The sequence below is a fragment of the Sminthopsis crassicaudata genome, chromosome 1 (assembly GCF_048593235.1).
Source record: "Sminthopsis crassicaudata isolate SCR6 chromosome 1, ASM4859323v1, whole genome shotgun sequence".
NCBI lineage: Eukaryota > Metazoa > Chordata > Mammalia > Dasyuromorphia > Dasyuridae > Sminthopsis > Sminthopsis crassicaudata.
This window is the reverse complement of record NC_133617.1, coordinates 533,997,514-534,012,514: the sequence shown is the minus strand read 5'-3', so window position 1 is coordinate 534,012,514 and position 15,001 is coordinate 533,997,514. Positions and strand designations below refer to the sequence as shown.

Sequence of the window (15,001 nt, the reverse complement as noted above, 5' to 3'; positions counted from 1 at the left end):
TTTCTCAATTATATGTTACTTCACTGGTTGCTCCACATCCCAGATTTTCTCCCCTTTTTCCTCCACTTACTGCTTTTGCTATCTTCCTTCAACTCTCACTAAAATTCCACCTTCAGCAAATAGCAATCCTTCTAAATGAAAAAGGCTTCCTTCTGAGTTTACCTTCAATTTATATGTACATAATTGTATGTCTTTCCATTAGATTGTGAGCTCATTTAGGGCAAGGACTGTCTTTTGCCTTTCCTTGTATCATCAGTACTTAGAACAGTGTTTGGCACATTCTTAATAAATGCTTATTATCTTTATTACATAAACATTTTCAAGGAAAGAACATGTAAAGAATTATGTTGAAGCTGTAATCGGCAAAAGAAATGTGCAAAAATAACACTTTGTTTTATTTTTCAGATTAATGGAGAACTCTTTGGACTTTTTGGTACAAAGCAAATGGTCAGTTTCTACCCATCTCAACCAGATGATGCAAATGAAAGAACTGCAAACACAATTAAACTTTTTCTTTCAAAATACTGCCTTGATCACCCAAATGATTGGGATGACCATCTACTAGCTATTTCTTATGCCTTCAATTTGACTCATTTAGTATGTACTTTTTGTTTCTTTGGTTAAAGTTTTTTAATTGATTATGTTTGGTTTGATATCTCAAGCATTTCATATCAGATTTGAATGATTTTTTTTTTCCCCTTGAAATAGGAACCTTCAAAAAATACACCATACTTCCAAATGTTTAATCGAAATCCAGATGAGCTTGGAGCTTCAGATGTGATTCATAAAGGAGAAGGTAGTGATAGCATATGCATGTTTGCCAAAATTTTACGTGCAGTTAAAGACGCTGATAAGATAATGGTGGACAAGACAACTTCATCATGCCAAGTAATTCTCATTAAAATTACTTATCAATTAAATGACTAATTATCTTTAAAATGCCCATGGTTTATCTAGTTTACCACTAGAAGAAATTCTGACCTTTTTTCATTTGGGCAATATGCCAATTACTTCTCAAAAAAGTGCTTTGATCTTTCAAGAAATATGTTTCTTGTTTTTTTCTTCTTTAACAAATGCAGTTGGATAATCCCATTCATGATGAAACACAAAGTAAAAACAAAATTATCATTAAAAGGAGACCAAAGCAACAGAATCCATTTCACCTTAAAGTTGGACATGAAGTTCTTCGACAAAGGAAAAATTGGTGGAAGAATGGACGTTTTCATTCAGAATGGGTTGGTCCTTGTGTCATAGACTACATTACAGAAAAGGGATGTGCTGTCCTAAGAGACAACACAGGTACCAGACTTAAGAGACCCATCAAAATGTCACACCTTAAACCTTATATAAGAGATTCTGGTGAACAAGGTAAATCTCAGTTATTATTTTACTCAATTTTTTTTTTATACTTTTATAAATATATAGATTTTTTTCTTTGGGGGGACTGCTGATGCCAGGATTTTGCGGTCCTGGACTGTCTCTGCAGAGTCTTAAGGGGAGTCAGTGGTGGCATTTTGAATCACCTAGCATATTTTCATTTGAAACTTTTGTTAACTCCACCCATTATTCCTCTTTCAACCAACAAGGACAAAGCAGAACAGAATTTTTTTTTTTTTACTCTCCATATTTTATTTTCCAAATACATGTAAAAACAGTTTTTCCAATTTTTAAAATTTTTGAGTCCTAAATTCTCTCCCTCTCTTTAAAAGGCAAGGAATTTGATAAAGATTATACATATACAATCGTGCAAAACATATTTTCCTATTAATCATATTGTGAAATAAAACACAGACTCCTGTTGCCACAAAAAAAGAAAAAAAAGAAAGATAAAATTTTGCTTTAATTTGTACTTAGCTTCTATCACTTCTTTCTCTGGAGATGAAGAGTATTTTTTGTTATAACTAGTTCATAATTGTTTTGGATAATTGTAATGCTGAGAATAACAAAATCATTCACAGGTAATCCTTGCATAGGATTGCTATTATTACCTACATAGTCTCATGGTTCTGCTTACTTCACTTTGTATCAGTTCAAATAAGTCTTTCTAGGTTTTTTCTGAAATCATCCTGCTTATCATTTCTTACAGCATATTAGTATTCCATCACAATTACGTATTACAGCTTGTTTACCCATTCCCAATCCATGGTTATTCCTTCAATTTCCAATTCTTTGCCACCTCAAGAAGAGTTGCTATAAATATTTTTGTACATACAGCTTTTCATATAAGGTCACATTTATATCTTTCCTTAAAAAAAATATATATGTATATATATATACTTTTTAGTCTGATTTTAAAAGGATTGGATTTTAAGCAAACAAAAGATTGTTGAGTAACCATCTCCTTTAAAAAAAAAATTGACTGTAATTCCATTGAACAAGTTGTATCCAAGAACTCTGTGACTGTATGATTATGGTTGTCTGTTTGCATCTGTCATGCTGCTCTGCAGTGTTCAGATTTCAAAACCATATCAAAGGTTTATTATCTGAGGTAAATCTGCTTTTATGGCCTTTTCTTCACTTTTTTGGCCTCCAGAAAATATTCTTTCCTTATAGAAAAAATGTTACTTGCACAATGTCTGTAGATCTGCATTGGTACAGGAAGTTTTCTAATTATAAATTCCTTCCACTAATGAAACCACAAGTCTGGTTTAAAAAAATCTTTTTTATTTGTCTCTCTTAAAAATATATTATTAAATATGCTATTTTCATGCTTCTCTTATCTGCTATTAACATAACTTTTCCTCATTATCTCTTTTATATATTCCTCAAAAATTGACATTTGCTTACCACCCTTTTTTATAATATTATGTGTTTGTGAATTAGGCAAAAACAAAATGACATCCAAAAATCAAATTTCAGTCATGTTGAAGAAAATCATTTTTGTTACTTTCTTATTGTATTATCTCTCTTTTTTTTGCCTGTGCCCCCTCTCCCTCCATAGAAGCATATGATCTTTATATCCTTAAACCTTTATTTACTCTGTCTTCTCTTTTCTCTTATGTCTCTTCTATTGCTAGATTAATTTTTTAAAAATAATCTATATTTGCTGACTTCTCCCTCTTATTTCTCAACTTCTTTTGATCTGGATTCTGACCTATCACTTACTAAATTGATGTTTCTCTAATTACCAACAATCTCTGAATTGATCAATCTAAGAATATTGTCCTCTTTTGGTTATGTTTTACAATAGATTGGTTTTTTGTTATATCTTCATCCATTTACCTTATTTTCTCCTTAGCCTAAGTGTCCCTAGTGACCTTTTATTTCCCTACACTATTTCTTTGATGTGATATTTTATGTTTTCTTAAATTGAATATCATTTCTATGTCTAGATGGTTTATATATCTAACACAAACTCTTCAACTCTAGTATTGTAAGCATCATGAATTATCTGATATCTCCTGTAGATAAATTAGCAGCATGTCAAACTCAATTTACTTCAAATAAAACTTATAATATTTCACATTAAACTCATTCTTTCATCAAACTTCTCTGTTTATGTTGCAGGAAACACCATTTGTCCAGTCATCCTGATTAGTGATCTTAGTATCATCTTTGACTCTCTTCTGTGCCTTTCTCCTAGCCAATCAAATATCAAATCTTATTAATTTTGTTTTTGCAACTTTGTGGCATTTACCCTTTTTGTTTCTATTCTCACAAGTACTACTTTAATTCATCCTATTTTGTCTGAACTACGATAATATTCTCTTAATTTTTCCCCTTAATTAGCCTTTCCACCTCAATCTATCAGATAATTACCAAAATAATCTTCCTAGGATGTTACTCCCTTCTTCAGTGGGTTCTCATTATCTCTAGAATAAAATGTACTCAATCTACCATCTAAAATCTTCTTCTTCTACCTTCCTACTCAACTTTATTTTATATAGTACTGCCCTTCCTACATGCCCTTCCTTGGATGTTCCATCCAAATAATTAATATTGATTGTTAATATTAAATAATAATAAATATTAATAGCTTTTCCCCAAATTAAGCATTCTACACTCAGCTTAGGTCCCCCTAGTCCAAGAATCCTTTCTCAATATCCTCTAACCTCAAGTTGCTAAGGCCTTCTCTCTCCAGTTTACCCTCCATCATACTTATTTTTTTATTCACTCCTGAGTTCTCGAGAGCTATTTTGTTTTTGTCTTCATATCTCTACTGCCTAACCAATGCCAAATATTCAATGTTTGTTGAAATTTACGTCACCTCTCTGAACCTCCATTATCAATACATGAGGATTTGGACTACTACTCTTCAAAAGTTTCTTCTTACTGAACATCTCTGCATCTGTGATTATTACATTAGCATCAAAAATATAACTGAATTAAAAGAAAAAAACAGGAAAAATACTTCAAAAACTTTGGTAATATGTACATAAATGAAAAGAAAAATTACTTATTAAGAACATAGGATGAACTTTTTTCTAAGGTTGGAAATAGGCAAAATAGAAAGGGCTTTGGAAGACATAAGGCAGAATAATTAAAACAATTGACAGTAGTCTAAATTTCCAAAATGTTAAATATCCTATTGATAGTGATTTTTTTCCCCTATATATCCCATGGATACCAGCATGTGCATAGTATTTATTCATTGGCACTATGTTTTTAATTTTTTGATAGCTATAAAGTAACACATTTAGTATTCAGCTGGCCTATCTTACACTTTGCAAATGAGTCTGTCTAGTTGTCTTCTTTTATGTGGGCCACAAAACACTTTTCTTGAAGTACATTAAACACTATAAACAATTCCACAAAATAAAGTTTTCTAAAGCCATTGTATTTTCTACCATTAATTCAAACATGGTCTTGATAAAAAAGTAAATTTTTGCATTAAAATGATTCTAACATTAACAAGTAAATTCACTTCTCTTTTTAAAAAATAATTTTGCATGTAAATTTTAAAATCATTTTAAAAATGAATGTTAATTGTTTTTACATGCAATTGGGAAAAATACAAAATTATTTTTAAAAAAGTAAAGTCAGTTTATTTCATGTAGAATTTTCCATTGTGGATAATCATTTGTATAAAATTTGCTAAGTCAATCCTATGGAGTTCTATTACGTAATTTATTTGTTTTAAAACATTTTTTCCCCAGTTTAATTGCTTAAGTGCTATAAAGTTGATCATACTCTGATTCCAAGAAGGAAATTTGTTAAATTAGATGTTAAGTATTTCAGATGCCTATTCAGATGTCAGTGTTCCAGAATGCTAGTCTGGATACCAGAAAATAGGATTTTTATGTCATGAATTTAGGTCTTTAATAACCTGGAGAATTTTAAATTTTATTAAAGAATTCAACCAGGATTGTTAAAATGCCTTTTAAAATTTCATTAATTCATCTACTTGTGCTTCCATAAGTATGTTAAAAAAAAGACGTGTGTGTGTGTGTGTGTGTGTGTGTGTGTGTGTGTGTGTATATATATATATATATATATATATATATATATATATATATATATATATATATATATATATATATATATATATATATATATATATATATATATATATATATATATATATTATATATATATACTTTTAAAAACTGGACCTGTGATCATATTGGTGCAGGTAACTCCTAGGGAGGAAACTCCACCTTCCAGTTTAGATCTGCATCTTTTTTGCAACTTAATTACAAAGAGAATTGCCTAAAGTCACTGTGACATTAACTTAGACTGATATAGCTAGTTTGTATTAAAGATTAAAGATTGAATTCAGGGCTTCCTGACTATTGGGCTGACTGTATTTATGACACAATGCTACCTTCCAGCAGACTAATTCGACTAGCATAATTTCCAAACATTATGCTATGGAAGGGAAAAATAAACCACAGAAACCATAAACTTTCTAGCAATCTGATAGGATTTTTTTTTAAAATAAGAACTTTTTCACACTTATTTAATATTGTATTTTTCCCCGGTTATATTTAAAACATTTTTTTTTTTAACATTTGCTTTTAAAGCTTTGAGTTTCAGATTCTCTCCCTTATCCCTACCCCAGGCTCCATTAAGAAAACACATATAAAGAAAATCTTACTCTTAAACTTCTCGTTCTTTCATAGGTGTGAACTATCATAATTGCTAAATATTAGTTTTTTCATATGCCTATTCATTGGATACTTAGAAAAAGGAAATTTTTATCAGTATTGGTATTCTTGTTTAATTCTTATTTTGCTTATAGTTATAATTGGTTGCCTTTCTGAAAGATAAACTCATAATTTTTTTGTTCTTTGCTTTAGATAACCATTATCATTTGCATGATTCAATAGTGGCTGATCATGACTATGTTGGTTTACCTGAAATTCCAATTGGCTCATACCAGCCAGAAATTCTTGTAGAAGATGCAACTATTTGTGCAGCAGATGACAAATTACTTATACCAAGCAAGGATCATGGACTATCAGAAAGCAAAAATTCTAAAATTTCTCAACTATTTGAAGATCATGGCATTCAACCTGTCAACTTAAATCTTGAAAAGCAGACTTTTAGTCTGTTGGACTCTTCAAACCAAGGCCTTGATTATTTAAATTAGATAAATTCAAGCAGTGTTTGCTTAGAAGTCATAACTCTTTTATAATGCTTTGACTACATTAGACAAAAAAAAGAATGTATTAACATTAAATCCTGAAATGGTTCTAACTATTTATTGAGTAAAATATGTATATATGTAATGTGTGTGCGCACATGTGTATATATGTACACATATAAAACACAAAATTACACTATATATAAAAATGATACATGTATTTAAGATAAATATTATGAAAAATGTATTTTTCCCAAAAGACGTAGAAGGTGTGTGTTTAAAACCCCTTCACTTTAATAAAATAAAATAAAATTCTAGCTTAGTGTTTACTGTTTTTCATTCTGATTTTTCATAAAATATTGTTTTTCAAAATGTAGCAGATTCTACTGTACTACCTAGAATTGAATCTTTAAAATACTGAAATGAAATTTTATGCTGTGAGATTAATATAATGTTGGATAAAATAATTGAGGCTTATGTCAAATGGAATTTTATAGGATATTAGGTATATCAACATTTTAGTATACCATCAGAAATAAAAAATATCTTTTTGTTTAGAATATTATTTTCTAAAAGAGATAGATGAACTTTAATTAACTTGATCCATTATTTATATAATCTATATGTAATATGTTGTGGGGTGTTTTTTTTGTTGTTGTTGGTTTTTTTTTTTGTTTGTTTTTTTGGGTTTTATTTTGGCAAAGCAATTGGAGTTGTAACTTACCCAGAGTCATACAGTTAGTAAGTGTTAAATGACTGAAGCTGCATTTGAACTCACATCCTCCTGATTTCAAGCCCAATGCTCTATCCACCGCAGCATCTAGCTGCTCCTGTGTATATAATTTGACAGATATACATACACACACACACACACCATATATAAATGTACATACATGCATGTATATATGTAGATGTGCATTGTGTATTTGTACATGTGCACATGTATAAATACATTCCATGTGTATATGTGTGTATGCATATGGATATGCATATAAATATACATAGATATATATACACACACAAACACCCTGCACATACACACATACTTAAATGCATACATATATGTGTGTGTGTCTATACACACACACACAGACCCACATACATATTTCACTTGTAATCCCTTTCAGAAAAGGTCAAATGATAACTGCCTATGAGGGAATTTTTATTTTTTTAATTCAAATAATGTCCTGGTGCCATAACACTATTTCACTCTAATCAAAAGCTATTTTCTTCTCAAAACCTATTTTAAGAGACTATTTTCCTGCTAGTGCTATGTGGTGACAATATAAAATATGTCATGAAACATGATATCAGAAGAATTAAGATTGCAACTGACTAAAAGATAATGGAAAGTTTTATAGGTTGAAGGGATATTAGTGGTGATGTTATTAGAAATATAAAAAGACATCTTTAAAGATGAGCCAGTCATATAATCTCAAAATATGAACTAGTAGGACCCTTCCATTCTTCAATGAGGAATCTTTGTACGACATCTATAAGTGGTCATCAAGTCTCTACTTAACTGACCCCTGGTAGAGAAAGCCCAGTTACTTACTTCATGCAGAAATGCATACAGTTCTGGGAAAAACTGTTCAAGGTTTTTCCTTATATTAAATCTAAAATCACTTTTCTGCAATTTCTACTCTTTCCTCCCACTGCCTTCTGTAGCCAAGAATAAAACTTTGCATATAATAGTCCTTAATTTACATAAAACAGCTATCATGTTTGACTTAAACCTTATCTTCTAATAAGATAGACTCCTGAGTGCTGCTTTAATATTCACAACCAGAGAAATGCCTCCCATCTATTGGGTAGAGATTCTACTTGAAATTTAAGCATAAACCTCAAGAGAATCAATAAGAAAAAAGGAGGCACCATGTACTACAAAATAATTATAGCAGCACTTTTTGTGGTAGCTACAAACTGGGAATAATGTAATTGCCCATCGATTAGGAAATGGCTAAGCAAAGTGTAGTACATGAATGTAATGGAATATTATCAAGCTATCAAAAAATCTGATGCATCTGAAGATTTATGAATTCATGCTAAAAATAAGCAGAATCAGGAAATCATCACACATGATGATTAATATAAATGGGAAGATTAAGATAAAGAGCACAATGGGAAATGTAATGTAAAAACAAATTTTTATTCGAAAATAAAGACATAAGGATTGGTGAATCTTAATCTGTATCATTTGAGGGATTACCCATTTTAATAGTGTTGTTATCTATTGATATTAGGAGTTTATCCTGGTATTAGTAAAAAAATTCTTATAATTTCTGCACTAAATGCAAATTGATAAGAATATTGACCCAGATGCATTGTAATATTCTCAAATGCCTAAAAAAGATGATGTTATGTTCAGTATACTATTTATCCTTGTCAGAACTTTTTAAGACATTTAAAAAAATTTTCAACAAAAGTTGAAGTGATGCCCTATCTAGTTATTTCTTTTTTCTTTTAAGTGCCTTGAAATTATTGCTCCATATTCCAAATTGAGTCACAAGATGGCAGTATTAAATCATGAAAAGTGACTTTTTGCTAAGCAAGAAATGTGCTAGTTTTTCCAAACCTAAAAATATGGTGGGTATTGACCATGTTCATTTATTTACTTTTTTCTAAATGACCTTTGTCGTTAATTGTCACAAATTGCAACTAATATTCAAGGTCTTTTAGAACACTTTGGATCTCTTATTTGCACATATTCTTCATATTTATTGGTATAACTATCTAAACATCAATTCATGATATATGGATTAATCTTGAAGACAAGGATTTTTGCATTTTTGTATCTTCAGTGCATAATATATAATTTTGCCCAACAGGAATTTTTAAAGTATTTATTTAGCTTTAGAGAATATATCCTCAGGACTTCATTTTATGCAATACTTAGAAATAAAATAGAATCATCTATTTGGAAAGATGTCTGACCTATATCTCTTAAAATATTTGGCAGTCATCTAGGGGAGGAGATGGAGGGAAGGAGGGGAAAAACTCGGAACAGAAGGGAGTACAAGGGATAATATTGTAAAAAAAAAAATTACCTATGCATATGTACTGTCAAAAAAAAAGTTATAATTATAAAATTAATTTTAAAAAAATAAATAAAGTTAAAGAAAAAGAGGCGCAAAAAAAAAATTGGCAGTGCAAGAACCCAACACAAATCACATTTGGATCAGTGGTAAGTGTCTTCCAAGGCTAACATTTTTTTAAAACAAGATATTGTGTATATAAGGGCAAATACAAAAAGGAAAGACAACACATATATGGAAATGAAAATGACTGTAATATTCTGAATCCTGGTGTTGTATTTGGACTTTAATGATTCCTGAACCAAATATATAGATCATCCTTTCAGATGAGATACAACTGATAAGTATGGTATAAGGAAATGCCAGGGATTTCCCTTTACTAATGCAGATTCCTATCTTCTTTGAAATTTCCATTCATATACAATTGCCTTAAGCCAGAACATAGTTGAGTGCCTATTGAGTGACTAAAGCATTAAAAGGCTAGATTAGATGACTTGCCCAATTCCACACACCTAATCTCAAAAGCAGAAGTTGAATTCAGTTTAAATCCTTTAGGCCACAGTGCCTTTTTTTGAGAGGAAATAAAAGCAGGGCTGAGCCAAATTATATATATAATATATATCTTATATGTATTATAGAATGTGTGTGTGTGTGTGTGTGTGTATATATATATATATATATATATATATATATATATATATATATATATATATATATATATATATATATATATATATATATATATATATATATATATATATATATATATGTATGTATGTATATATGTATATATAAATTAAAAGAGGTTCATCTTCCAGGAAGTAAAATAATTTATTTATTGAAACAACTATATATTATTAAAATTATATTTATCCTCTACATAATAAGATCAAGAAGAAAATGACAAGAAACACATCACATAATTTAATATGAATGGTTTGAATTCTCCCATTAAGAGAAAAAGTTACAGAACAGAGCAAAAAAATAAAAAGCATTAAATCATTAAGTGGTAATATTTTTAAGATTCGTACTTGAGATTGGGATAAAAAAACATTAAAAAAAAATCTTACTCTCAAGGAGCTTGTATTCTTCCAGTAGAATACAACTTGTATGAACTAACCATGTATCAGATGTGGTAGCAATATCTCTATGTTATCTGAGCAAATTGTTTATAATGTATTAAAACCATCCTTGAAACTTCAATTGGCTCAGGAAACTGTTGACATTACTCCCTGGTGACCTGAGTATAAATAGCCATAAAGTGCTCTAGATCCTTTCTGATCTCTGGCTGGTAGACCAGCATGGGTAGGGAAGTTGTGCTCAGCTGAAGCAATGCAAGGAATCCTCAATATATAGCCTACTACATATGTTTTCTCTGATATAGTAGAGAATATCTCATTTTGTTAATTGTTGGATAACCAACAAATGTCTCATTTTGTTTCAATATCAGATCCCAACTGAATACTGAACTGACTCATATCAAGCTCAAAACAAGAATAAAATACATATAAAATAATTTCAAGAAGGAGAGAATGCTAATTAATAACTGAGGGAAATCAGAAAATGCTTCATGTAGAAGTTGGCATTGCAACTGTGTTTTGAAGATACTATGAAATGAAAGGGGGCATTACAGATAGGTCAGACCAGTTGTGCAAAGGAACAAAAGCAAGAGGTAGCATATTACATACATTGCTTGTAAGGAAGTACTTTGAAATTGGATTTGAAAAATTAATAGAGACTAAATTGTTGAGGACTTTTTCTACCAGCTGAGGATTTTGTATCTTACCCTACCGGCAATAGAGAGCTTTTGAACATTTTTGAATAGAAAGCTGACATAGTGGTGGTGATGGTGCTGTAGTATGTATGAGTATGAGCAGGTGCTTGTGTGTGTTAGCTAATAAGATGGGTCTCATCATTTATATATTTTAAAAAATATTTTAGTATTGTTTTGTTTTTTAAAATGGTAATCATTTGCCAATAACATTCTGTGTCCTATCTCCAGGCTCTTTCCAAGAAAACAAAATATCTGATAAATGTGTAATAATTATGATATGGGGTTATTATTATCTGATGTTATAGTTGTAAGTGATAGGCCTAGAATATGAAGTCCTATTAGGGAGGTCAAATTCACTTAGGCTAAGTTGTCCTCATGACAATCAATAACAGAAAGCTGGTATTTTTCCACTACTCTGACTCATTGTGAGTGTATAGAGAGTTTTGATTCCTGATTGGATGAGGTTCTCTGCCTCTTTCCTATCCGGGTATTATCTAACCCATATCAGAATCTCCATTACCTACCAGAACTTTCACACAAATTCTGGTTCCACTCAATTCTGATGGAATAAGATAAGTAATCATGGAGAATTTCCCTACTACCTGTAAGTCAAACTAAGAATGTCCTCTCCATTCTGATTTAGTTTTTATTGTCCCAACCAAGCCCACCTTTATCATATAAGATGTCCCTCTCAGATCTTACTCCCACTGAAATTTTACCACTGTAAACTTTTCCCTTGTGTAATCAGTCCTTGACTCTACATAGCTCAATCTCTCTAGGTTGCCATATAATGTGTGTGTATTTGTTATTTTTAGTTTTTGCTTGCTTGCTGAATGAACCTCATATTAATAAGGCTCATACTTGTTATACTAGCTTCCTACTTTTTGTAAATCCTTAGGCCAAATAGAATTCAATTTTCAGTGGCAATAACTTCAACATCCTAATTTGTTATATCATTTGTGGGCTACAATGAAGACTTCCTTTTTGCTGCAATTTCATGGTATTTTCTAATGAAGTAAGCAGAAAAATATCACCATGCAAATGATTATAATAATGCAAATGAAAACAATATTTAAGGGCATCAATTAACATACTGAGGAAATTTATTGCAAAGAATTATTTTTAAATGCTTCATGACATTTTTATATCACAGTAATTTTTGATTTACACTATCAGTGTATTTTTATACATTACCAACAAAGTCCTGCAGGAAGAGACAGAAAGAGGAATTCCATGTAAAATAACTGTTGATAGTATAAAATATTTGGGAATCTATCTGCCAAGGGAAAGTCAGGAACTATATGAATAAAACTACAAAATACTTTTCACGCAAATAAAGTCAGATTGAAACAACTGGAAAAATATCAATTGATCATGGGTAGGCCGAGCAAATATAATAAAAATGACAATACTACCTAAATTAATATATTCAGTATCATACCAATCAAATTCCCAAGAAATTATTTTACATATCTAGAAAAAAATAATAACAAAATTCACCTGGAAGAACATAAATTCTCAAGAATTTCAAGGGAATTAATGGAAAAAAAAAAAAAAAAAGCCAATGAAGGTGGCCTAGCTGTGCCAGATCTAAAACTATATTATAAAGCAGCAGTTGATCAAAACCATTTGGTATTGGCTAAGAAATAGAGTAGTCTATCAGTGGAATAGATTAGGTTAACAGGACAAAATAGTCAATAACTATAGCAATCTAATGTTTGACAAACCCAAAAACCCCAGGTTTGGAGATAAGAACTCATTATTTGACAAAAACTTCTGAGAAAATTGGAAATTAGAATGGCAGAAACTAGCTATTGTTTCACATCTAACACTGTATATCAAGATATGGTAGAAATGGGTTCATTATTTAGACATAAAGAGTGATATTACAAGCAAATTAGAAGAACATAGGATAGTTTACCTCTCAGATCTGTGGAAATGGAAGGAATTTGTGATCAAAGAAGAACTGGAATTCATTACTGAGCACCAAATTGATCATTTTGGTTATATTAAGTTAAAAAGGTTTTGTGCAAACAAAACTAATACAGACAAGATTAGAGGGGAAGTCATAAACTGGAAAAATATTTTTACATTTAAGGGTTCTGATAAAGGCCTCATTTCTAAAATATATAAAAAATTGACTCAAATTTATAAGAATTCAAGACATTCTCCAATTGACAAATATTCAAAGGATATGAACAAACAACTTTCAGAAGAAGAAATTGAAACCATTTTTATCATATGAAAAATTGCTCTAAATTTCTATTAATCAGAGAAATGCAAATTAAGATAACTCTGAGATAGCATTACATACCTTTCAGATTGGCTAAGATGACAGGAAAAGATAATGATGAATGCTGGAGGAGATATGGAAACACTGGGACACTAAAACATTGTTGGTGGAGTTGTGAATGGATCCAACCATTCTGGAGAGCAATTTGGAACTATGCTCAAAGAATTATCAAACTGTTCATACCTTTTGATCCAGCAGTGTTTCTGCTGGGTTTATATTCCAAAGAGATATTAAAGGAGGGAAAACATGTTTGTGGCAGTCTTTTTGGTAGTGACAAGAAACTGGAAACTCAGTAGATACCCCTCAGTTGGAGAATGGCTAAATAAATTATGGTATATGTATGTCATGGAATATTATTGTTCTATAATAAATGATCAGAAGGATGATTTCAGAGAAGCCTGGAGAAATTTACATGAACTGATGCTGGGTGAAATGAGCTGAACCAGGAGATTATTGTACACATCAACAAAAAGATTATATGATGATCAATTCTGATGGACATGGCTCTCTTCAAGAATAAAATGATTCAGACTAGTTTCAATGATCTTGTGATTAAGAGAGCCATCTACACCCAGAGAGAGGAGTGTAGGAACTGAGTGTGTCTCACAACATAGCATTTTCACTCTTTTTTGTTGTTGTTTGGTTGTATTTTATTTTCTTTCTCATTTTTTTCTATTTGATTTGATTTTTCTTCTGGAGCAAGATAATTGTATAGATATGTATACATACATTGGATTTAACACATATTTCTACCATGTTTAACATATATTGGATTACTTGCCATCTAAGAGAGGGGTTGAAGGAAGGGGAAGGAAAATTGGAACATAATAAGGTTTTTCAAGGGTTACTGTTGAAAATTATACATGCATCTGTTTTGAAAATAAAAAGTTTTAATGGAAAAAAAAAGAATTTGCAGGCTTGAACCCATTCCAAGTCAAGGGGCAAAATGTATTGAAATTGTAATGCTGTTACAAGCAGGCTGAATTTCAAAAGAAATTAGCGAAGAAACAGAAGCACAAAGACACATTTATGCATGCTAATTCTATGGCTCCTTGGTAGGAGGGAGGAGTGGTCTCCAGAATTTGGTTCTCACTGACAAGATTATCAGTCAGCAATTTATTGAGAAGTGGTCTCCACAATTTGGTTATCACTGCCCAATAGATTATCTATTTGACAGTCAGGAATGAACTGAGGCGTGGTCTATTCACTCTTGTCTCAGGAGTTTGATCTTTAGAACTATCCTGAGTCCAAAAGCTATCTGACTGAAACAGACAAATTGTGAGAACAATAGCTTTCCTAGGTTGGGGGTGGAAAGGGGCAAAGCCAGAGAAATTTGGAATTAGATTGCCAGAACAGAAGCCTCCCAAAATCAG

The 15,001-nt window shown here is 30.9% G+C and overlaps 1 protein-coding gene across 3 annotated transcripts in view; it reads left to right on the top strand.

The window, feature by feature from the left end:
• Window positions 1–6,846, top strand: part of GIN1 (gypsy retrotransposon integrase 1) — a 39,878-nt gene extending 33,032 nt beyond the window's left edge. For all 3 annotated transcript variants that reach the window (XM_074281913.1, XM_074281912.1, XM_074281911.1), the window contains 4 exons: window positions 406–597; window positions 709–888; window positions 1,080–1,368; window positions 6,240–6,846. In XM_074281913.1, coding sequence (XP_074138014.1) covers window positions 406–597; window positions 709–888; window positions 1,080–1,368; window positions 6,240–6,532 — 954 coding nt within the window. In that variant the 3' untranslated portion in view covers window positions 6,533–6,846. The remainder of the gene's footprint in view (window positions 1–405; window positions 598–708; window positions 889–1,079; window positions 1,369–6,239) is intronic.
• Window positions 6,847–15,001: the final 8,155 nt, after the last annotated feature.